The following is a 26,750-nucleotide window of genomic DNA, read 5'->3' as shown; positions in this document are numbered from 1 at the left end:
TTGTTGCTGTCTTTGTCCCTCTGGAGACGGTGACCTCAAAAGAGGTTGTGATCGTCCGGACAGTTGCTCCTGAGAAGCGTCTATGGCTGCCAGCTAAATGAGTCTCACGAAACCCGTATAAAATATGCCTGGGCCGTATTTAACCCAATAATCAAAAGGCAGAAAAAGAAGAGAGAGAAAAAAAGAGCATGATCAAATCTCTTGCTTAAATAAAAATAAATTTCCATTAATCAAGCAAGCACATTTTCACCAAAATTCTTATGTAATCCTAAAATCTCACTCATTGCTACAATGTGGAAGGAAAAAAAAGAAACTTGTATGAATTTATATTATATTAATTTGCATTACATTAATTTATATAATATAACATAATATTATATTATAAATGATATTATATATTACATTACATTACATTGCATTGTATTATATTAAGTTGTAGTATACATTACACTATATATTATATTACATTATATTAGATCATGTTATATTATATTATATTAATAACATTACATACAGTGTTTATGTCCCATGGTATCTCAAATGAACAACAACAACAACAAAAATATTATTATTTTTGTTGTTGCTAATGTCTGAATAGAATAAATGCTACATAACAGTCACTAAATAACACTAAATACTGTGAATACAATTTATTTGCGGAAATTTGTCTGCAAGATGCATAAATGTCTGCCAAATGCATTTTGTCTGCCAAATTAAATTTGGCATTTTGTCTGCCACATGAAATTTCTCTGCCAAATGCATAAATGTAAATGAAAAAAAAAGAGCTTTTTTTGTGTGTGTGTGGGGTGGGGGGGGGTGAAATATTATAACATACTCCGTAAGAACTGTATGTAATCCCCATTTTGTATGCAGGTTGTGTGTAACTGTTTGCATTTGCGGACAGTAGTATCCATGCCAAACCACTCGAAGGCAGTCGTTTCATTTTCTTGATCTAATTTGTGTGAGGGCTGTTTATTTCTGTCAATACTGTTTCCACAAGACATCTTTCTTTGTTAACTCAACCAAAAAAAAAAAATCCAAGGAAGCAATAAAGATATATTCTCAAAAACCAAAATGATTATTTTGAGTCATTCAGATTTCTTGACAGATGGCTTTCCTCTTGTTCTTGCGGTGTAAGTTTTGCTAACACAACACGCAAAGTTCATATTGTAATCATATTCGACATCAATGAGCTAAACCTCTCCATCTCATACATAATGAGATATTCATACTGAAAATGAGGTGGGTGAGAGCAAATAAACAAGCATACTTCACCAAAAATAATAACTGAGCGTTTCAATAGAGTGCCACATCTCATTTTCAAGAATACATGCAATTTCCACAAATCTATTATCTTTTTTAACCCGTGGTTGGCAATCCCTCCACAAACAACCCTTACAGAAAAAAATACTAATAAATAAGTGGATAAATAAATGCATGTATACATAAGACATTAAATGATCATGCCCATATATGACTTTCATTCATGGAAACCTAAAAGAAGATGGTTGGCTAAATATTCAAGCTGCTCTTGTTCGTACAATGAAAGTTAATGCATCTTGAAAGGATCATAAAAATAGTCCACATGATTTAGTTGCATTTCAAAGCACCTCCTTTGACATTCAACAACTGAAAAAAGGATCCGGGCAACATGACTGTGAGCAAAATTATGACAGAATATGTATGAATTCCTTTAAAATGTTCATACTGCAGTTCTCCAGTACGAGTGCATGAATATTACACGACCACGGCCCATTATATGTTCTTTATAAAGAACACCAAGTCTCCAGACCACATTATAGATTAGAATACCTTCCCAAGCCTGTACATCATTGTGTTGGCTCTGCGCAACAGTCGTCTAGTGGTCTATTGTGTGCTTCAAACACTGCCGCAGACTGAATCAAACACAAGAACTCTGAATAGACTAGCACAGGCAGTATGTGCTCTATAATCCCTCAAAGAAGCACTACAGCTACTAAAAAGAAAACATATAATGCCACTTCATACAGGACTTCAAGAGTTTATTTAAGAGACAGCAAAGGAAATAGCAAGAGACAGACAGACAGAGAGAAAAATGAAAGACACGCTCCATTCGCCAGGGGACACGGGGTGTTCTCAGTCAAACCCACTATAGTGCTTATCATCAGGAGCGAAAAAGAAACATTTGAGAGTCAGAACCCAGTTTTCATATTTGGCTATTAGGTTCCCTCAAGACAGTGGCAGTAGAAGAAGCTCTGTGTGTCACAATACAAGCAAACAAGATCTTTTAAATGGTGTTATTCTAATTTATTCATTTGGCAGATACTTTTACCCAAAGCAATTTTCATTGCATTTAAATGATTCATTATGGTGAGCGAAACAGGTCATATTCGGTTCACTTAGTTACACATATTGGCAAAAGTTGTGGGAAGTTTGCCTTGAAGTCAAGTCATCTTCATTTATATAGCGCTTTTACCAATGTAGATTGTTTCAAAGCAGCTTTACAGAGATAAACGTATAATTTAAGGTAACAGAGATTGTTTTGGCTTTATAGCGGTTCTTGAATAATGTTATTTTCCAGCTAAAGTTTAAAATTTTGATACAGAATTTTGTTTTATTTTATCACTTTGGGGTAGGTATGCGAACTGAATTTTCCCACAACGCTTTATCTGTAGAGTGGTCTGCTTTACATGCACATAAACTTGAATGACATCCTATTCTTAATCCGTAGGGTTTAATATGGAGTTGGCCCTTTGCAGCTATAACAGCTTCCACTCTTCTGGGAAGGCTTTCCACAAGGTTTAGGAGTGCGTTTATGGGAATTTTTGACCATTTTTCTAGAAGAGCATTTGTGAGTTCAGGCACTGATGTTGGACAAGAAGGCCTGGCTCGCAGTCTCCGCTCTAATTCATCCCGAAGGTGTTCTCTATCGGGTTGAGGTCAGGACTCTGTGCAGGCCAGTCAAGGTCCTCCACACCAAACTCCCTCATCCATGTCTTTATGGACCTTGCTTTGTGCACTGGTGTGCAGTCATGTTGGAACAGGAACATCCCCAAACTCTTCCCACAAAGTTGGGAGCATAAAATTGTCCAAAATGTCTTGGTATGCGAGTTCCTTTCACTGGAACTCGTGTCTAAGGGGCCAACCCCTGAAAAACAACCCCACACCATAATCCCCCCTCCACCAAACTTTACACTTGACAGTGCAAGTGTGCAGTGCAGTCAGTCAAGTACCGTTCTCCTGGCAACCGCCAAACTCAGACTCGTCCATCGGATTGCCAAACAGAGAAGCAGTTCGTCACTCCAGAGAACACGTCTCCACTGCTCTAGAGTCCAGTGGCGACCTATCACAGTACCACGCTTGAATTCACTGAGCTCATGAGAGCAACCCATTCTTTCACAAATGTTTGTAGAAGCAGTCTGCATGAATAGGTGCTTGATTTTATACAACTGTAGCACAGGAAGTGATTGGAACACCTACATTCAATGATTTGGAGGGGTGTCCCAATACTTTTGGCAATATAGAGTATGTTGTGGCCACGAAATATGAACAAAGACACAAGACGCGTCACTCGTATTGTTTTGAATGGGGAAAAGTGCAATCCTCAATATGGCGGAAAAAGTCCCACCTTTTAAATAAGAGCCAATCGCCGATTGGTAAAGTCATCGCGTCACTGCAGCTGCCGTTAGAAGCTCCGGAGTCAGTCAGACGTGCGCTTTCACTGCACATGCGCATTAGCTTGATCCAGCCTGTAAAATTATGTTTTCTGTCAAGATTCGAGAGTTTAGAAACAAAATGTATGAGACAGTTGTTGTCAGATTTCATTGGTGATTTCAAATATGAAATTTCATCGTAAGCTTGGCGTCTTGAAGAATTTGATGTTTACCCATTCAAAAAGATAGGAGCTCCACCTGCATGCTCGAGACGAGAGGCGTTTCAAAGATGGCCGCCGAGTGAAATGACTTGTCTTAAAGGGACTTTGATATTAACTCGTTGGAACTCGATATCACCTATAGTCCTGAAAGAATGGTACTCTCGTAAACATGAACTGTCTTTATTCTGAGCTATAAAAGTTTAGTTTGACACTAAAACGTGCAAGGTAGATTGAATGGCAGCGATAAGTCATATAAAGGACACTGCAGCACGTGGCAGAATCATAAAGTATTGCAGCTCTGGTAAAGAGATACTTCACTGTATTAACGCAGGCTGCTGAGGATGATATGTAGTTCAGGTGTCTGGGGAGAGCGTACAGTAGATTCTTCCACTGGGGTCTTAGAATAACTGCGCCGTTGTATTTCATTGATTGCATTATGAATTTTCTTTCTCTTTCATATGAATTGCGTCATGAGCCAGCTACACCCAAAGCCAGATGACACATTTCTGGACAGAAATAAAGTTTGTAAAAAAGTACTTTGCCTTCTGTGCAGATTTCAGGCCAGTGCATCTGATTCACAAGTTAAGATATCACTGAAATAACTAAAGTTGGGTGTAAGATATTCTAACAAAGTGGTTCTCAACCAGTAGAGACCTAAAAAATAGGTTGCATGGCTGTTCAAATAAAACAATGTTAAACGCAAATCTCAATAATGCAATATAACTCTCATGTATTTGTGTTTAATTACGATAATATAAAAAACCTCTGAATTTGTAGTCCCTATTTTAGACTGAATGACCACGAATATGGTGTTTTATGCCAAATGGAGGGGGGAACTAAAAGAAACTGCCGGTCTTGAAATTAAATATGAAAGACCAAATACTAACTTTAAATGCATTGAGATGAATAAGTAAGTCTCAGAATCTACAAACTGGTGCTTCCTTCGCTTCTGGGACTTGGTTTACCACAGTTAATTATGTCTCGAGTGCAGCCTGTTAAGATTTGAGTGCTCACCAAGGTTATCTGAACAACTGTCTGGAGTACTTCATGACTGTAGATCAGATCCAGGTGACCTTGTTCAGCTGTAGACAGCTTGTGAGCATGATGTGAGCAATATCTGCGAGCAAATTCTCGATTTCTCAAAAGTCTCTATGATGAAAAGATACTGCCACAGAGTCATAATTACAAATAAAAACTAAAACATGAAACTGAATACAGGCTGTGAAATGTTGACACTGCAATAAAGCACTAAGGAAATGGTTGCATGTTAGCACTATCCACAAATAGAACACAAAACAGGGCCAAAACACTTCAAAATTAAAGTAATTATGTCCTCCAAGAAAACGTCAATCACCAATCTCAGAAGATAACTAAATAATATACAGAGCCATTTTAAATTGATTTTAAATTCATTTAATTTGTGATTTGCTATCAAATGTTGGGACATCCCTAGATATCCTACAGTTTGATATAAGTTTAAACTGCTTAATGGCCGTCTATCATAGTTAAATCATCAGGCTCAGACTGTGAAAGAATGGTTGGGAGAATTGCATGAAGAATAATTTTCCCACATGAACGGCACCTCACAAGACACTGTTGAAAGTCTTTGGGATGTGCTGGAGTAGACTTTACAGAGTGCTGGACTCTTGCATTGTCAATACAAGATCTTGACCAAAAATTAATGCACCTCTTGATGGGAATAAAGTTGTGATGTTATTTACATCAAGAGGTGCATCAATTTTTGGTCAAGATCTTGTATTGACAATGCAAGAGTCCTGCACTCTGTAAAGTCTGCAGAAAACTCAAGACTACAAGCATTTCAGGGAGTTCAGAACGGGTCCTAACTTATATAGAGAAGAACACCATTTAAGGGGCTTTCGCACCGGGTAGTTATAGGAACTAGCCACCAGGGGCAATCCCCCAAGAAGTAAATATTCCATCAGGACCATTTTCCTGGTTGGATTCGCACCAACAGTTAGAACTGTGAAGCGACGTAAGCTGTCACCTATGCCCTGCCGCTCTGGTTGTTGTGGGACTTTTATTTTGACCGTGCTGAGAGCGACTTGGCCAGAGCCAGAGCACACTTTCGTGTCGGTTCATTTATCGCTTTTCCCCCATGTTTGTGGAGTAAATATATAGGCTATAAACTTAAAAATGGCGGGTGCCACTGTTTTGCATGGTTTCAGCCAATCAACATACACTGACATCACCAGTAGTTATACCCTACTCTAGGGTTAAGCCGCGTTTCCACCGCAGGAAATTTCCCCAGGAACTAGGGACTTTGGGGTGTACTCTGCGTTTCCACTGCAGGAAATTTCCCCAGGAACTAGGGACTTTGGGGTGTACTCTGCGTTTCTACCGCAGGACCTTTATGAAATTCCGGGTAAAAATTCCCCCCTCAGAAAGTCCCTGCTTGTGAGGTAGTACTTTTTCACAGTTCAGGAACTTCCGGGCGTGGGACTTGGGCGCTGAGCATGCTGATTGGTTGAGTTCATGCCGCATTTTGATTGGTTGACTCCACGCAGTTTAACTTTTATTTCAACCACCATTTTTAAAAATGCATTGCAGTGTGTGCAGTAAGATTTGTTTGCTATTCTAATCAACAATGGAGTTTAAAAAAATACGATTTACGGACCGACGCCAAGGTTTAGGCTTTATTAAGCTTCAATTCAGAGGATGAAATCCAGCGGGAACTGGAAAGTAGCGTGCAGTCTTACGTCAACCGGACTAATTTGCCTAATCTTCACGGTACTTTAGACCGCGGTGGAAACGCTGACAACAACAGCTCTGCAGGAAGAAAAGTTCCTGGGACAAATTGTTCCGGGTATTTTTGGTGGAAACACGGCTTTAAAGTGTTCCTAAAACTAGGAAGTGTTCCCCGAAATCGTTCCCAGTTCCTGCGAACCCAAACCCCCCTTTGGAGTGGTCTTTTTATTTTTGCATACTTTTTTCATTCTTAAAAAGCAACATTACACAAAGAAAGTTGAAAATGTAAAACAGCATAACAGGACTCCAAATGAGGATGTGGAAAATAATCAGCGTTGTTAGATTACGTCAGATTCCTGCAGTGATAAAGGTAATTGGCTAAACTATAAACATCTTACCTCATATTGTACAAATGAGAAATAGTAACATCTGCCTACTGCTTAATGATGTGAAACACAAATATGTCAAAACATTGATAAACATTGATTTTTAAGTTCATTCTCAATGAAAGGTTTACTTTAGCATCAGCACACATCACAGATGTAGCGGAGTGGTTTAGTCGTTTACCAATTCAGAAATCAAATGACAAATTGGAGGAAAGCAGTATCTACAGATTAATCCCAGAATGTGTGCGGATTATACTATAACGGGATAGGAAAAATACATCAAACACGAAAAGAATAATCTATTAAAACTGAAATGTTAAAATAAAATTAAGTGTAAAAAAGTGCTAGCCTCTTGCAATATACCCATGTGACTGTGAAGAACAGACGTCAAACAGAGGCAAGTTAAAACATTAAGTTTTTGTCAATGTAAAACTTGATATAATAGAAACGCGAGAGGAATTCTACTTCATTACTCTACATAAACCGCTATTCAAATGTACATGCATATTCTCTTTACTTGTTCATGCTTCTACATTCATTCACAGCACATGAAATGTCTCCAGGAATGCTTGCAATGGCTCAATGCCAGATTATAATATTATTGAGTTCCTTAAAGAATTTCTGTGTCGCAGATGCCACTAAACTAAGTTAATTTGAATCTGACTGCATTTATAATATTGAGGTTTAGCACTAACAGAAGAATCGGCTGTGTGAAGACCACGAGAGCACCACAGCTCCCCCATCTGAGACACACAGAGAGAAAAGGTAGTCAAACGGTAGAGAGACGGGTTCAATAGAGGTGATGCATCACCATGGCAACAGTGGACAGCATCAGCGAGTAATTGCTTCCTGTGATTGTAGCGGTCTCTCTCTCTCTCTCTCTCTCTATTTCAGGGAGGTAAAAGCTGACCATCTGATGGGATCCCTCTTAAAAACACATCTGTCAGGTACTCATTAATTTGGAGACAAAGACGGCACCAAACGCTTCAGAAACAAGAGCTTGTAAAGGAAAAAAAAAAAAACTTTTTGCTCATTACTGTGCGTTAGATATGACAAATTAAATGTCTATGTACTGTTCTATTTTCAAAGACGCTTTGGTCGATGCTCTGATACACGACACATTAAAAGTTTGGACATGTTCGACTAAAACGCTTCTTATGATCTCAACAAAAAAAATAGAGATCTAAAGGCTCACACTTCAATGCTTGACATTTATTTTGTAGACAGAAATGAACTGTGGCTACTTAAGTTTTCTTTTCAAAACCTTACACAACCTTTAGGCTACTTTATGTGCGTACTTTAACGTATGTAGCAGAGAGTGAATACAAAGAAGTTGGCTGGAGTCCCATTAAAAGTTGGTCAAAGTGTGTCACACCAAGATTGTAATGTATTTTGAATGACTAATTTCCTCCTCCTTTCTGAGCCTTCAGGCCCGTCCACACAAAGAACAATAACCATAATGATAACATTAAAGATATAGTTCTAAAAATCGTTCTCAATATTAAAGCTACACTGTGTAATTTTTTAAGTTGATTCTTAGCAAAGAACTATTTGTTCTTTCAAAATTATATGTGCTCATTAATGTATAATTACTTCTACCAACTAATTAAATATTCTCGTAAGCGTAGAATCTGCCATTTATAATACATACGGGTGAGCTGCTCGAATGGCTGCAGCCATGTTGCGCCTCCATCTTGAAAATACATTAGCCAAAGAGGGACATACCTGGAAATTCAAGCTTCGCCTTTCACGCTTTTACACTCAGTGGCACCGTGACGAATGCGAGCGGGAGATTACTCGCGACTGCCGGCAGATTTGAATTAATACGGCCACCGTAGGAGTTAAAACGCCCTCGGAATGGGAGGGGCTAGAAATTAATATTCAGTTGGTAGTCAAATACAATTTCACCGCTAGATGGGAGTAATTCCTACACAGTGTAGCTTTAAAGAATAGCAAAGTTCACACCACAGCTATAACGGTAACGGCACATAGAAACAATATCGTTGGAATCCCTTTCAGAACGAGTTTATCCAGCTGATGAACGATAAAAACATTGACAGCCAATCAGAATCCATCCTGCTGTCATGAGCTTGAGCATTTAAAGCGACAGACAAGCGCACGTAGAATAAACCGAACGATATAGTCCGCCAATGTGGAGGCTAATATAGTTACCGCTCTTAGTGTGAACGGGCCTTTAGAATTATTATTCTTTATTATGAGTCATAATTATGAGTCACTGCCAATAGAGGGCAGTCATCAGAGCTGTGGATGGATGGATGGATGGATGGGAATTCATTATCATGTTGGAGACCCCAGCTTAATTATAGATTTCATTCATATTTCATTCTGCTGCCACATGTCTGACTCATAATTTCAGATGTCTAATAACGGCAACAGCAGCCAAACTGATTCAGGGACGCCCTGAGAGCCAGTCAAATGAAACCAGAACTGACACGCCAACATCCAGAGGCCTGTCAACATCGACACCGCCCTGACTTCATGGATCTGCAATGCTTAAACCCCAGAGATGTTGCGGAGCAATTATGAGATCTACGGAGAGACGGTTGAGATTACAGACTGTTAAAGTCTCTAAGTCCCCCAGTGGTGAAAATCAGGCTTTTAATGTTGTTTATGTGTCTATGTGGTGTTTTTAATATGCTTTAAGACAACCCATGTGCGAATTCATAAGTCAACACCACTGCTGAGTATTATCTTCTTAAAACTGCAGTGAACAAAAAAGACACTCAAAAACGCGGTTTGAAATCACTGGTGTTTCTGACGTCACAAACTACCTTGTAACCAATCAGGTCAATGTGTAATCGTCAATGAGTGGATCTCTGAGCTAGTGCGAGTGAGTGGAGGCGGGGCTCATTTGAGAGCAAAGGTTTAGAGTTACATTCAAGCTTCATTCATTAAAAGCATGAAGAAATTTGTTTTCAAGGAAAAAACATTTAAACGTAATTTTGTTGATCAAAGATGAGTTTTAAGGGATACAATTATTGACTACAGGGAGACATTAAAGTGAAAGCAAAATTTACACTATTTTTACTTCCTTAATGTGTTAGCGAATTATTATGCACAATTCACTAGCCTATCTTTTGATAAATATTTAAACGTTTTGTAATTATTTACAGACGCTCATGCCAATCCAAACCAGTATGCGGTTTCTGAATAACATGCATGTCATTTATAATTGAACACAGTTCACAGCAGGCATATCTATCCAGGTCCACAAAGGATGAGGAGAGAAAAAAAGAAAGATTAAAGTGGCCTATAAAACTTTTGCACTACATCCCAAGCCATACGAGTTTGGAACAACATGTGGGTTAGCAAATAGTGATTCAATTTTCGTTTGCACCAAACGTAATTTGTAGGCCAAGTATTCTTATTTGCTTGGATTATATGCATTGAGTACATGTTTTCTTTTTCTTTTCTGGTTTCTGGATTCCATTTCAATGGTTAAATTAAATGTTAACCAACAAAAAGCATGTCCGTCTAATCAAACGTATTCATAAAACCTTAACAATTGAATCATTTATTGCAATGTAAACATGTTCTTGTGATACGTTGCCCAAACATTCATATAGTAAAGCCATAAAGCCATAAAACAGCATCTCACCCAGATCGGTATTAGGGCCGGCCAGAACCTGTCTGAACTTGTCGAGTCTTGACGCCTCCCTCTCGGTCATGGCAGGGGTTCCGGAAGTGTTCTGATCCGCCATGCGGGCCACCAGTGGAATCGTGGGCCTGTGCGGGAGTGACTGCTGCCGGTGTAGTGCTGCCTGTTCAACGCCCACTTCTGACCCACAAACAAGAGAAAACACAGCTGTAATGAGAACAAACCGCTGCCTGCACATGCCTCAGTCCATTAAATGTAATTACAGAGGCAATTCATGGCACGGTTTGCCCCGAGTTACCCCAAGATGCTCAGCTAGTGGTAATGAAACTCTTTTCTGTCAAACTAAATCCATTACAGAACTCGGAGAGATGAACCTTATATTCGGAGTGGGAATCTTTTAGCATCACACGATTCAATTCATTTAGATTAGATTCTATTTTAATTTCAATTTAGGGAGTCACGACGAGACTAGATAAAATTCTCAATGCGTTTACATTCTTCAGCAACAGCACAGGGACCATTCATTTGTGAGTTAAACCTGGACACATCTAAATTTTTGGAAGCAAGCGCACTTTAATCCTATTAGATGAATTTCAGGGAAGGTTGGCTGAGAAGATGCACATGCCAGAGTACTTAATGTAATTAATACTGTATAGGCCTAAATAGTAAAAACACATTAGATTTTCCTGCCCAACCGTTTGCACACCGATAGTAGGCATTTGAAAATATTCAATATTGGTTTTCTTAAATGTGTACAATAAAAAGTGCTCAAATGAAATTGAAAGGGAATTGAAGAACGGCTGTGTGCTTATGCAACCCTTTTGTGCATTAAATACAAATGTGTGTTCTCACTTCATAAAAAAAAATTGATTTGATTGATTTATTGATTATTGTTATTTTATTTAAAACTATTTTTAAAAACTACATTATCTTTTGTTTTTAAGTTTTGGTATATTTTTAAATAATTGTCGTTTAATCATTTTTGCTTTGTGCTTTTGTTCTTTTGATTTGTCATACATTTACAAAAACATTCAGACATACTTTAAATACACACATTTATTGATTGATTGACTGATTTATTGATATTTTGCATAAATAAAGTTTAGTCCCAGAGACACACAAGTTAGTTCCACACAGCCAGCCATGCAGGTCATTGTTTTTTGGTAATATATAACATATACATATATATATATATATATATATATATATATATACGTGTGTGTGTGTGTGTGTGTGTGTATGTATATATATATATATTTTTTTTTTTTTTTTTTTTTTTACACACACACAAACATGCGCTTTATTCTGTGTCAATTAGTTAGTGGGTCAAAATAAGTATGTTTAATAGGCTCACGGGTACATTCTATGGTATAAGTTGCTATTTTGGCAGTGCTGCACGCATTTGTCAAAGAATCACAATGCATCGGTGAATTGATTTTGTCCTAATGCTTCATAATCATGCTGTCCAAACACTGAAAGTCAGTGTAAAATGTGATTGCATGCTTGTTAGAGGCATTAAATGGATGACTTTGAGATATCATTCCTGCATTAAGCATCATAACATCTTCAACGTTTACAGATGTTCGTGTAATCCCTGCAGAAATTAGACAGTGCGTGACGGCTGCTGACAGTGTCAACACAAGGTACTATTAAAATAGAGGCAGAACACGTCAACGGGAAGTCCATTATCACAGTCATCCATCGCCACTCTGCCTGGCAAAACAAAGGACTGGCAGAACTGTCTGACAGTGCTGGTACTGGTGGAAGCACACAGTCCCTGTCTGATATACTCAAATACTCATAGCAAAAATATATTCACTCTCAGAGGTTAAGAAATTGAGTTGGTGGTTAGTGAAATAGTGAGTTAAGGCCGTGACACCCCGACGAAAAAGAACTAGCGGTGAAAATAACTACCAGTATCTATATTAGCAGGTATCAATAGTCTATATCCCTCATTAAAAAATGGAAACCGAAACTAGGACCGCAGAGATACTTTCTTCACTCGAGCCGGCTCATGTTGTTATGAAAATATCCGCGCATTGGAATGTTCAGGTAAGATGATGTAAAATTAGAACATGATTCTGTCTTGACTTCTTCACTCGCTTTCATCGCGTTCACTTTTATTCTAGTGCACTGAACTCTGAAAGCTTGTTTCCGCCACAGAATGAAAAATAGAAAAGGTAAGTGTGACTTTTTATCTCACAATTGCGTGATATAAAGTCACAATTGTGTGTTGTAAAGTCAGAATTGTGTGATGTAAAGTCGCGATTGCGAAATATAAAGTCAGAATTGCGTGATATAAAGTCACAATTGCGTGTTATAAAATCTGAATTGTGAAATATAAACTCGCAATTGAGAGAAATAAACTCTTTCTCAGAATTGCATGTTTATGTCTCACAGTTCTGACTTTATAACACGCAATTGAGAGTTATAGTCAGAATTGTGTGAAATAAAGTCGCAAATTCAAATGTGTTATAAAGTCAGAATTGCGTGATAGAAAGTCACAATTGCGTGTTATAAAGTCAGAATTGCGGAATATAAACTCGCAATTGCGAGAAATAAACTGCCATTTTTCTCAGAATTGACCGTTCGCAAAACCCCGCCCTCAAACGGTTCTCATCCAATCCTAGCTCAGCAACTGTAACTAAGGAGAAGGACCTCCGTCAAACATTGCGATTTCAGCAAGATAGTGAAACGATGCACCTATGGCAGTGAGGTCTGCAACCCGGCCCATACCCGAAATAACTTAACCTGACCCGGCCCGAACATTACGGTAATATTTTAAGCCCGACCCGAGGTCCGTTTATCACCTTTTTTTTTTTTTTTTCATATGCTGTATTTTATGATTGCTTGAAACTATAATTAAAAAATAGGCTACATGTACAAACACCGTTTCACTACGGCACTGCGCCCCCCCCTCATCAGTCAGCAAACAAGAGAAAAAAAAGAGAAAAGGCACGGACTTACTAATTACGAAACTTTGATGTGGTTGAACAGGTACACAGTCACAAATTCCTCTGGAACTCAAACATTAAACTTCAAAACAAAGTTCGCGCAGTTGCACAACTATTTACACAAATATATCCTTCTCAGTCGGCTACGAGTTATGAATGAAGAGAACAGCATCGAGAGTTGATGGTTTCAGCGCGTCCTCTGATTGCAGTGTTGTGACTGAAATAGCGCGCGCGGGAGCACATGCGCAAAACAGTTTTGTAAAATGATATATGATCAAATAAAAATGATTGATATATAACTTTACAAAACTGTTTTGTGCATGTGCTCCCGTGCGCTATTCTGTCTATACTTTCTGTCGTGCCCTGGAGGATATGTCTGCTGCATTACTCCAAAACCAATCACTTAATGTATGGATCTCAACCCAGCCATGGCTATGGTTCTCAATTGTTTGACGGGCGTAGTAACAATAACTAAGGGGCGTGGCTTTTGTGAACGGTCAATTGCATGTTTATGTCTCACAATTCTGACTATATATCACGTAATTGAGAGTTATAAAGTCAGAATTGCATGATGTAAAGTCCCAATTGCGCGATATGAAGTCATAATTGTGAGCCAAACTTTCCTTAGAATTTGACTTTTTCTCGCAATTGCGATTTTATATTACGCAATTCTGACTTTATAACACGCAATTGCGAGAAAAAAGAATTCCACACTTGCGACTTTATTTCTCGCAATTCTGACTCTGATGTAAACTCGTAATTGTGCGATTATTCTTAGTCGCAATTATCTTTTTAAGTGTTTTATTCTGTGGAGGAATTACATACTGAACAGCCAATCAGAGTTCTCTCAGGTTTGCCGAGGGACGCCGATTGAACATGCTCAATTGGCCAAAAAAAACCTAAACAACGGGGTCCGACTAGTGCGAGACACACCGCAAAACTGGGCTAGCCGATGCTCAACGACGTTCGTTGTCAGGGCCTTCAAGAAATTAACCTAAAAAAAGCTGAATTCTTGGACCACGTCAGATCAAAAGCGTTTAACAGCCATTGCAAAGTTATCTTGTGACGAACCCCAGTCACAAAACTTTGTTTTGTGTTTTGTGTTCAATTGAAGAACATTGAATATTTTAGGCCTTCAGTGTCATGAAGATCTGGGATTCTTGTAGTATTAAAGATGCTTTCACTTTCACAGAGATGTTTTCTATGCTTCGGAAGCATCAGAGAGAAAGTCTGAGTGACAGGTCAGTGGGAAAATACACCCTATATTAACATAACGAAGCTCAGTGGCAAACAAAACAATTGATTGACATTTCACTGACTCCAATTTGCCAGTTACAGACTCTCGGTTAATTACCAGAAGTTAAAATAAAACTGATTTAATGAAGGTCGTGCTAATTAGCTAGGAAGAGGACGAGGAGAAAAATGAAATGCTAGAGTTTAGAAACAGGTCACGGGTCTGATCCAAAATCTAAACTTTCATGTTAAGTCTTATGAAAATTGGTTGATGTTTCCCATGCAGCAAGTCCTTGCATCTAGATGACAACACAACATAGGAAATAATGACAATCAAGACTAATGTATTATGTTTTTGTTGTTGGTTTTTATTTTATTTGTTGCATGTCTATTTCAATGCAAGTCTCCATGACTAATATAATTGTATCATCTGCCAGGGGAAAATGATACCTCAAATCGTTTAGAAAGGCAACAGTCAGTGTTGGGGGATATGCATTACAAGTAACTTGAGTTACGTAATCAGATTACTTTTTCAAGTAACTAGTAAAGTAATGCATTACTTTTAAAATTTACAACAAAATATCTGAGTTACTTTTTCAAATAAGTAACGCAAGTTACTTTGTTTTCCCTTTTATTGACTGACAGCTCTCCTGTCCTCATGTTGAGACAAATCGAAGTGTGTGTGTGTGTGCGCGTGCACGTGTGTGTGTGAACATGATGTTTATAGTTCTAGACTAAATGTGAGCATTTACTCATCTCACTTGCACTAAAAAATATTAAATATTCCTCAAAATGAATATAATCAGTGAAATGCAGAATAACTAAATATGTTAAATAAAACATACATTTTTATGCATTTAATCTCACTTTATTGACCAATGTACTTGATTCTGACCTTCGATGATTCAGTTAAATAAGCAAAAATGACTATAGATTGATAGAAAGGTTTGCTTGTTTGCTTTCCTCTACTGTATACATTTCCTTCAGAAATTATTATTTCACTTTTGGTGTGAAAGGGTCTTTACATTTGCCCAAAAATAGAACTTTTGTGTTATAAAAAAAACAAGCCCAGCCCAGGTGGGAAAAAAAGTAACGCAAAAGTAACGTAACGCATTACTTTTCTAAAAAAGTAACTAGGTTATGCAATTAGTTACTTTTTAAGGGAGTAACGCAATATTGTAATGCATTACTTTTAAAAGTAACTTTCCCCAACATTGGCAACAGCACACATCTTTTCAACAAGCTTTAACATGTTGAGAGGTGCACCAGAAACCTGAAATACTGCATAATAATAATAATAACAAAAATTCTTTATATTATATTAACATAAGCCATTGATATTTTTGTATTATTTATGTACTATTATAGTATGTATTCCGATTTTAAATGAGCTTTTACTTCTTTATATTTTCAGTTTTCCTCTTCTATTAATTATGTTATTATTTCTATTTAGCTTCATTTTTTTTTCTGTTTTATTTTCCATTGTAAACTATTTTAGTTTCGAATTTTTATTTAAGTTTATGTGTTTTTACGTATATTTTGCTTTATTAAATGACCAAAAAACACTTTTATTTGTTTTAGGCTACGACAAAAACAAAGTTATTAACAAAACAGGCAAATATTAATGTCAGAGAGACAGACTGAGGCTTGACTGACCTTTAGGCGAGCCGACGGGAGCTTCACTGTGAGACTTCACCAGTCTGTTGTCACCGAGTGGAAGAGCCTCTGAACCGAAAGACCGATCTGTTGTCGTCTCTGCCCCTTCCTCTCTCTCCTCCTCTTCCTCCGGCTCTTCCTCCTCTTCCTCGTGCCCTTCCTCTCCGTCTTTCCCATCGGGCTCAGTCAAGCTGTCCATCTGCTGCTGTCTTCTTTCCTGCAGCTTGCTGTGGTTTTCTATCACCTTATTGGCCGTCTCCATGACGACCTCGATGTTGAGATTTTGGGCTGCCATGGCGAGAAGTTCATCATCATCATCTCCCACATCCCAGGCGTCGCTGGTGATGCTCTCGAACTCTTGGAAGGTGGTGGCTTTCTTTGGTTTCCCTGGCGTGGTGGAAGACGGAGGCTTGTTTCCTGCTTTTATCAGACTGGAAAAAAAATAGATGAGACTTTTGTTGATACAGTATGTGAATCAAACTCACACAGAACGCTGGTGTTCCACATTTATTAGTTAATAATATCCCTGCATGTGGGGAAAGACAACTCATAAAGAACAGGGATGTTGTTCTGGTTTCTCTGACTCCCATTGGTAGTTGCTACATCGCTGCTCACCTACAAAAAGTAATTTTTTTCTCAATATTAGTGAATTACTTGCTTATGTTGCCCCGGTAAAATCCGAAGACTTCCGTACACTTTGTCACAGCAAAATGCCCTCAAGTTGTTCTAAACCTGTATGAATTTCTGTTAACACTTTAGAATATGTAACAAAGCACTAATAAATCATTAGCAAACTATTCGTTTTTAGATCATTAATAGTTCATAAACTGTAGTTAATACATTAAAAGACTATCCCCTGGTTTCACAGACTCGGCTTAAGACTAAAATGCATGTTTGAGCTGTTTTAACAGAAAGTAACTTGCACTGATATATCATAAAATAAGTCAGTCTCGTTCTTTTGTCTCAAGACGCACATCAGTAATGACTTTAAGGATATTTAAGTAGCTTTTATAAGCATGCCTTAATGAACTAAGGGCTAATCCTGGCTTAATCTAAGCCTTATGTGTGAAACCAGGCCAAAATACAAACAGCTAGTTCTTCATTCACTGTCACTGAAACCAATAAAGTGTTATGGAAAGATTATTCATATGGAAAGAGTTGGATGATGCTTTGTTAAAGGTGCAGTCTGTAAGAAATAGGTACTGCAGTCCAAATTCAAAATATCGTAGAGCGTTGTTTCCGCCGCCCCCGTCCTGCTCAGATTCGACGCTCTCACGGGTTCCCAGGTGCTTTATTTAATGATAAAAGCATGCAAAGCGACTTTGAATATAATTTAGTGCTCCAGCTTTGTAGCTGTAAAAGCTACAATGGATAATTCACCTCAGATCTTGAAATTAAACAAATGGAAGCAAGAACGTTCAAACTGTGAACAAACAAGACAAAGATTGTTTAAGTAACTCAGTAGCCTATGCATTTTTAAAGGGGTCATGACATGTTTTTTTATTTATTGTATTATTATGTTCCCTTAGGTGCAAATATAGTATTACTATAGTTTTTTTTACAAAAAACTTTTAAATGTAGTGATTTATGACCTTTTCCCACCCTGTTTCTCATCCTCTGATTCAAACAGTCTGTTTTGGGGGTGTTTCCCCTTTAAGAGTTCAGTGTTAACGGCCACTGTTATGATTGGCTAACGTCAGTGCCTATGCATCAATTATTAACGCCCCCAGCCAGAACATTGAGGATTCAGCGTATTTAAAAAGTAGTTTAAAGTTTTAAACACATTACTTACAGTTTGCGTCGTCGTTGTTGAGTCCAGAATAGTCGGCACGGACTTATCTTTGAGCATCATTTTGGGATTTGTTCTCAAAACAGTCATCCTTCAAACGATTAAACTAATACTGCCGTGACTGAGACGTCCGCAAAAAATAAAGTGCATCCATTTTTCCCTGACGACTGGATCTTTCGGCAGCGTATTCAAATATGTTGTTTGTCCACAGCCAGGAACAGCACATCTGCGTGGCATCGTAATTTCCCTGTACACACAGACCCACTCGCTGTCCGTCGACTGAACACTTGTGAGGCGCGCGGGCACGACAATGATACGAAATGAGCATAGTTGCCTTAAAGCGTAGTTGTCTTGCGCTCATATGCAAACGCTGGTACGTCACTTCGTACCGTGACGTCACTTCTTACCATGGATCCAGAACGAGCTGTATTTAGAGCTTGATTAAATAAATGATTCGTTTATAATGGGGAGGACGTCTTAAGCTATGAAACTTGCAGGACGTTTTAATGGTACAAAGACCTCTTATATACCAAAAGATCAAGGCAAATTTGGTTTCTCATGTCATGACCCCTTTAATACTGTTTAAATGGTGTAATATTTGTGAATTTGATTATATAGCCTTCTTATCCATTTTCTTGCGAGTGCCGTCAAGATTACTCTCTGGTGCTGTGCGCTTGCTGCGAGACTCCGCCCACACGCTGTTCTGATTGGCTGTGGGTTTTGATTGATTTTGACGCATCTCGCAGACGCATCGCGTCTGGTTAGGACACTGCGTTATGCTATTTATTTATTTTGTTAACACTTTACAATGAGGTTCATTAGTTAACATTAGTTAACTACCTTAGTTAACATGAACTAAGAATTAACAAAACTCCTTCAGCATTTATTAATCTTAGTTAATATTAATTTTAACATTTACTAATACTTTATTAAAAATCAAAGGATGCATTTTGTTAACATTAGTTAATGCACTGTGAACTAACATGAACAAACAATGAACGGCTGTATTTTTATTAACTAACATTAACAAAGATTAATAAATACTGTAACAAATGTATTACTCATTGTTAGTTCATGTTAGTTAATAGGCTACATTAACTGTGTTAACTAATGAACATTATTGTAAAGTGTAACCTCTATTTTAATTGTTTTAAGTGGTTATGTTTAGCTTTGGGGATAGGGATACGTATTTGTAAACATTTTAAGGAACTCTTAATGCAATTTATGTTCAATGTTCCGATATTCAATGACCTAAAAAAGTTTTTTGTCTCCCTGTTTTAATATTGCATCACACTGGATGTATATAAGTTGTTAAAGCATTATCTAAGTTTTACATTACCTAATTACAATTATAATGTGTTAATATCAGTGACAAAGAATGAAAAACTCACTATTTGTGTATAGGCCCGGTTTCACAGACAGGGCTTAGATTAAGCCAGGATTAGGCCTTAGTTCAATTAGAAACATGCCTTAGAAAAAAAAATTTGATGGGCCCCATTGACTTCCATAGATTGGGGAAAAAATACTATGGAAGCCAATGGGACCCTTCAACTGTTCGGATACCCAAATTCTTTGTCTGTTCCTTCCTCAACTGGCCTTGTGTTCAAAGTCAACACTTGACTATATATATATATATATATATATATATATATATATATATATATAACTGTCTGTCTATCATCCATCTATCCATCCACCCATCTGTCTGTCTATCATCTATCCATCTACCCATCTGTCTGTCTGTCTATCATCTATCTATCCATCCACTCGTCTGTCTGTCTATCATCTATCCATCTACCCATCTGTCTGTCTGTCTATCATCTATCTATCCATCCACTCGTCTGTCTGTCTATCATCCATCCAACCATCCACCAGTCTGTCTTTCTATCATCCATCCATCTATCCATCCACTCGTCTGTCTGTCTATCATCCATCCATCTACCCATCTGTCTGTCTGTCTATTCATCCATCCATCCATCCACCTGTCTGTCTTTCTATCATCCATCCATCTATCCATCCACTCGTCTGTCTGTCTATCATCTATCTATCCATCCACCCATCTGTCTGTCTATCATCCATCCATCTACCCATCTGTCTGTGTCTATTCATCCATCCATCCATCCACCTGTCTGTCTTTCTATCATATATCCATCCATCCATCTATCCATCCACTCGTCTCTCTGTCTGTCTATCATCTATCCATCTATCCATCCACTCGTCTGTCTGTCTATCATCCATCCACCCATCTGTCTGTCTGTCTGCCTATCATCTATCCATCCATCCACCTGTCAGTCTTTCTATCATCCATCCATCCATCCATCCATCCACTCGTCTGTCTGTCTGTCTATCATCTATCCATCCATCCATCCACTTGTCTGTCTGTCTATCAATCATCTATCCATCTATCCATCCATCCACCTGTCTGTCTTTCTATCATCTATCCATCCATCCATCCATCCATCCACTCGCCTGTCTGTCTATCATCTATCCATCTATCCATCCATCCCCGTCTGTCTGTCTATCATCTATCCATCCATACATCCATCCATCTGTCTATCATCCATCCATCCACTCGCCTGTCTGTCTATCATCTATCCATCCATCCCCCTGTCTGTCTGTCTATCATCTATCCATCCATCCATCCATCCATCTGTATATCATCCATCCATCCACTCGCCTGTCTGTCTATCATCTATCCATCTATCCATCCATCCCCCTGTCTGTCTGTCTATCATCTATCCATCCATCCATCCATCCATCTGTCTATCATCCATCCATCCACTCGCCTGTCTGTCTATCATCTATCCATCTATCCATCCATCCCCGTCTGTCTTTCTATCATCTATCCATCCATCCATCCACTCGCCTGTCTGTCTATCATCTATCCATCCATCCATCCATCTGTCTGTCTGTCTATCATCTATCCATCCATCCATCCATCTGTCTGTCTGTCTATCATCTGTCGATCCATCCATCCATCTGTCTGTCTGTCTATCATCTATCCATCCATCCATCCATCTGTCTGTCTGTCTATCATCTATCCATCTGTCCGTCCGTCTGTCTATCATCTATCTAACAAATCTATCGATCCACCCATCTGTCTATAGCCCCTTTCACACAGCGCGTTGGTCACGGGAAATTGGCAGATTGCGGTGTGAACGCAAACACGTCCCAGGATTGACGCCGGCATCGATCCCGGGATGCGGCCTGTGTGAACAAAAGCCAGGATCAATGCCGTAAGGGGTGTGTCGTAGTGATGACGAACGTGCCATCGCGCGACTCTAGAAAGTTTGTGTTCGTCGTCATCAAAGAAAGAACGAAAAAATGCCTGCAAACTGGAACGAAGCCGACCAGGGAGATCCTCACTATCCGCGCTGAAGCTGAGATCGTTCGCCAGCTTTGTGGAACGGTACGCGATGCGTTAGTGAACATGTTCCCGACGCGTACGTTACACGTCTCATCCTGACGTCACGCGTCTTTACGGGATCTTACCGGGATGTGTGTGAACGCACTCACAGATCCCGGAACATCACTGGCAGTGTGAATGAACCAAAATCAAACGATCCCGGGACAAATCCTGGGTCACATTATCCGTGTATTTTCCGGAATCTCTGTGTGAAAGGGGCTTATCTATCATCTATCCACCCGTCTATCTGTCTGTCTGTCTGTCTGTCTATCTGTCTGTCATCTATCCACCTGTCTGTCTGTCTGTCTGTCTGTCTGTCTGTCTGTCTGTCTGTCTGTCTGTCATCTATCCACCTGTCTGTCTGTCTGTCTGTCATCTATCCACCTGTCTGTCTGTCTGTCTGTCATCTATCCACCTGTCTGTCTGTCTGTCTGTCTGTCTGTCTGTCTGTCTGTCTGTCTGTCATCTATCCATCCACCCACCCACCTATCTATCTATCTGTCTATCTATCTGTCTATATCTACATACAGGGGTCGGACAATGAAACCGAAACACCTGCTTTTAGACCACAATCATTTATTAATTTATTAGTATAATGTGGGGACTCCAGCATCAATTCAAGTCCTTGAGATTTTGAGCTTTCCTCTTCCAGAACAGTGACCAGGTCACTATGTGATGCTGATGGAGGAAAAACATTTCTGACTTGGTCCTCCAAGATACCCAAAAGTGGCTCAAAAATATTAAGATCTGGGGCCTCATGAATGAAACTTTCCATAGATTTCATACTAAAAGAGTGCGTACGCGAAAAAGCTAGATTTTGCGTACGCACAACAGTTCTCAGATTTATAAAACCATCTGTATGCCAAAACCTGAAATATATAGCCTAGCCTATATATAGTTCTTGAATTTCACTCTTTCACTCTGAATTATGTGAAACTAAGAATGTAAAATAGGTTGCAACCAGCACTGATTTAAAAAAAAAAAAATGAAAGTGAAAGCAAAAGCATGAAAACAATTTTAAAAAGATCCTCTTCCATCTTTAAATATGCCAAATACATACAACTTTTTCCTTTAAATATAGCTGCACTTACTTGGCATGTAGCAGAGGGTCAAATGGAGGATGTTGGGCTCCATAAACATGCTGGATACTGTGAAAATTTTTAAAAAAAGCGTTACGAAGCATGTTTCTAAGAAAAATCTGTCTCTACTTTTAACTCCCTCCTTTATTTATATGAACTGAAAACTGGTTTGACAAGTCAAGGTTCAAGACGTAATGAAGCAATTCTTGATTTAAAAAACAACAACACTAGGCATCATTTAAAAGAGTTATTAGATATATTTGTCACATGTATATCTATATGATATAATAGCCTATATTATATATTATATATAATATATATTATAACTTTTGAGGAAGTTGCTGTCATCACCAACCAAAATAAACACAGTTTGAATACAGTAATCATCCAGTATCATGGTATATATCAAAATACTACTATTAACGTAGTATTACAATCATTGTACCAATCTGTAAGTTTCAAAAGAGGGGCCCAGCAGCACATAGCTAACAGGCTAATACATGCCTTTATGAACTAAACTAGAGCTTAAATCAGTATTACAAATATTACCACCATATACACATTGATCAGATGTCAGTGCTAGAAGAAAATAATCATGATCAATAACCGTAATACATAACTGAGATCAATCCAAACATGGATGTGTACAGTTAGCACACATTACCTTAGTTTAAGACAGCCTTTAAAAGGGTCAGATTTTGATGACACATGTTATTCTACATATTTGGAGCTCCTCTGGTGAGATCTAGCGCTGACAGATATTGTTCGATTAGCTGAACCTTTAAATGAACACATATATATACACACACACATAGCTAACACACAGACATTAGCATGAACACGTCACTCACTTCCCAGGAACCTTGGCTGTGTTTCTCTTCCAGAACTGCTTTTTGTTGCCGTCAGCTGACATCTTTTGGCTTCAGAGTACTCGCTCATAAATTAATTTAGAGAAAAATGCTGATAAGTTGTGCAAATTGTGCACGAAGAGTTTATTTACACCTCAATTCCTCTTCGAAAACTCAGAGAGCCGCCATGTTGGTACCACCCACTGCACATAAGCGCAGCTGGGATTGGCTAAAGGGTGTCATGAGTGGCTGCTGAACAGCCAATCACAAGTGGAAATGTAGTTCCCTCTCAGTTCCTTCACGGGCTTTTTAAAATAATTTCTGTTAGAGAATTTATGTCTAAACGAATGAAAATGATTTAAAACTAAAACATTAGGCAAAATAAAAAAAACACCTTGAATGATAGTGGGAAAAAAGCATAATTTATTGTTTGGGTCAAACTGAAACTGAAGAGTTCGGATGTTGTCAGGGTCTAAAAAAGACAGAAACAAACAAACAAACAAACAAATAAATAAATAAATAAAAGTGACATTAAATGTAATTAGTACTATACATTTAGAACGATTCATCAGAAAAAAATATGTTTTATTTGTTTCATTGTTGCTAGTCACAATCTGGAAATTGCTGGAAACCACATAATGCCACTACTTTAGAGAAAGGAGAATCAAAACTTTGCTTCTTCGTGTCAATAACTTTATTAAAGTATGTCAATCACCCACATCGCCCCTCCTACAATGGGATTATGAGTGACGCATATCTCTAAACTCCTCCCACTTTATCAGGAAAGAGAAAACCGCTATGTAGCCAAACTGCTCAGGAGAAAACGAGCACCATTGTAGCATTTTTGTTATAATTTAAAGCGTCGGCTGGTATATAAACCCGTTTTGAAGATGAAAGTGAGATAACTAACGTGTTTGTGTTGTTAAGAGCAGAAATGGAGAAGCAGCCGCGTCTGTTGTGTTCTGAGCTGTGTGTTCAACGCAGACCATATGAGGTTACATTAAACTGCGCGATTCTCGCGTGGAAAGACGTACAAATCGGCCAAAAACACACCGGACGCGCCATATATGGAGCCGTCAAAGCTGGTGAGTTACATATCTAATACAATAATAACACTATAACAGATATACAATGCGTTTTCGCTGCTGTTGTTTGTTCCAGTGGCGTGTGTCTCAAAGCAAACAGAGCTGCCCACCTAGTAGACCGCAGTTTAGGGCATCCTACAGGGCAGAGAATCAAAGTACTACGCAGCATTTTGGGCCAGCTGACCGTGATGCCCCAAAATGAGGCTGGGGTCCGGGGACCAAGGGAGTGCTTGTGGAAAAGTTTAGAGAAAAACGTTTAAGAGATATTAATGGCCAACAACGCTGCAAGCTAAATATTGCTGATGCTGAGTCTGACTGAGAACTTCTGTAGGATGCTGACTCTAAAAATGGATGCTGATTGGAAGATGTGTGTGAAAAAGCACTGCTGACCTGGAACCCAGTTTTGATGACCTACAAACCCACTGACTCGTGTGACTCTTACTTATGAAAGTGATGCATTACAATATTGCGTTACTTCCTTAAAAAGTAACTAATTGCGTTACTTAGTTACTTTTTTTAGAAAAGTAATGCGTTGTTACGTTACATTTGCGCTTCTTTTTTTTTTCCATGTTCATTTCAAATACATACCACTGACAACAGTAGTCCGGCCAGGATATTGTCATTTAAAAATGAAGTTGCAGCCCTCAACTGATGTTGATGTTGTCATGTTGTGTTTTGGCCTGATGCGCCACCCTCCCCCTATTTACCAATCACGAAGTCAGTAGTGTTTCGGCTTGTGTTGTCACAGTACCAAAATTTCAGTATTCGGTACCGATACTTGTGAAAATCCACGGTTCTCGGTACCAAAGCTAATTTAGATTACATTTGCATATATTAAAGTGTATATCCATTTGTTAGATAACATTAGATAAAATGACCTAACAATAGTTATATACACTGAAGCAATTATTCTCCTTGTGGTAATTTAAAATTGTAGCCTAAGCCTACTAATACATTTTTAAAATCAAAAGTTTTATCTGTTCATGAGCAATCAAGTGTTTGTATTAAATAACATCCACAAACATACATTAATGTTGTAAAAATATATAGTTCACTCAATGTGTTGATGTTAGATAAGGCATTAAGTAATGTTATAAATGGTATCTTATTGTAGTGTTACCAACTAAACAGGAGATAAAACATGTTTTATTTGACTTGACTGTCCTTTTATTTAATCCAAAACTGAGTTCATATTAAAGCTGCAGTCCGGCACTTTTTTGGGTTTAAAAATATCAAAAAAGACATTTTTGAAAAAAAACGTAACCAGCCAGTGTTCAAAACGATCTGCTTGCCTTACCTCGATTCAAAACGGTAAGCTTGTAATAATAATTTTAATTCCAGTGGTACTGGTGGATTTCCGCGGGAATTTCGAGCATGTCTTTGCGTCATTACGTCACTTCTGTACACATAGAGAAGGAGTCCCCGGCTAGCGTGTGTGGATGATGGAGGTGGAGATTTAGCTTAACACTTGGTATGGCGGATCCCGAAAGTTTAAAGCGACAATCACCAGTGACAACTGGAGATTCACCAGTTGTAAAACCCAAAGACTTCGGACTTCTGAGTGGCTACAGAAAAAATATATTTTTCACGTTTTGACGTGATGTAAGCAATCGTTAGATTTAATCAGCATGATATAGCCTACTGCAATGCTTCCCCCCCACCCTCCGAATTTGGTCAGAACAAAAGTGAATGTTACTTACTTGTTCAGATGACATTTTCCGATGAAAATTCTAATGTTGACACTTTCAAAAAGTATACTCTGAGATTGCTGATGACAGTACAGTATCCACAGCGACGCGGCAGCAACAGGTTCTCCTCAATACATTGTGTTCATCCGCGCTGTTTCATGCCGATTTACTACCCACGCACAGTTAATAATTCCGCGAATAACTGCAATTGCAGATTTTGAACAGAGATGGCGACAAAGAGGAAAAACGACGGACTGCAGCTTTAAAAAGGTATTTTAAACCAGATACAACCGCGCACGATACCACTTTAGGGGCCGTTCACATATCGCGTTTTATGTGCGTGCAAATTCGTTACTTCAAATGTAGGCGCGCGGCTTATAATAGAAGCATCTCAACAGGTCATGTGACAAAAACCAGCGGCCTTTCCGTACGACATGGAAAGCTCGAC

General features: G+C 38.5%; 2 protein-coding genes across 5 annotated transcripts in view; one reads left to right on the top strand and one right to left on the bottom strand.

Moving 5' to 3' along the window:
- The window catches only part of tbc1d22a (TBC1 domain family, member 22a), a 146,581-nt gene extending 122,831 nt beyond the window's left edge, over nt 1–23,750 (bottom strand). For 2 of the 3 annotated variants that reach the window (XM_079622151.1, XM_079622153.1), the window contains exons 1-4: nt 23,533–23,746; nt 22,694–22,750; nt 16,408–16,838; nt 10,565–10,744 (exon numbers count right to left, since the gene is read on the bottom strand). In XM_079622151.1, coding sequence (XP_079478277.1) covers nt 10,565–10,744; nt 16,408–16,838; nt 22,694–22,750; nt 23,533–23,594 — 730 coding nt within the window. In that variant the 5' untranslated portion in view covers nt 23,595–23,746. Of the gene's footprint in view, nt 1–10,564; nt 10,745–16,407; nt 16,839–22,693; nt 22,751–23,532 lie in introns of all 3 variants that reach the window. The other variant, XM_079622152.1, reaches the window with a different exon arrangement.
- Nucleotides 23,751–24,256: 506 nt separating this feature from the next.
- Nucleotides 24,257–26,750, top strand: part of cerk (ceramide kinase) — a 48,038-nt gene continuing 45,544 nt past the window's right edge. Inside the window, exon 1 of one of the 2 annotated variants that reach the window (XM_079622914.1) lies at nt 24,257–24,614. In XM_079622914.1, coding sequence (XP_079479040.1) covers nt 24,464–24,614 — 151 coding nt within the window. In that variant the 5' untranslated portion in view covers nt 24,257–24,463. The remainder of the gene's footprint in view (nt 24,615–26,750) is intronic. The other variant, XR_013798899.1, reaches the window with a different exon arrangement.

The sequence above is a fragment of the Phoxinus phoxinus genome (genome assembly GCF_949152265.1).
Source record: "Phoxinus phoxinus genome assembly, chromosome: 9".
Taxonomy (NCBI): Eukaryota; Metazoa; Chordata; class Actinopteri; order Cypriniformes; family Leuciscidae; genus Phoxinus; species Phoxinus phoxinus.
This window is presented reverse-complemented; position numbering and strand designations above follow the sequence as displayed.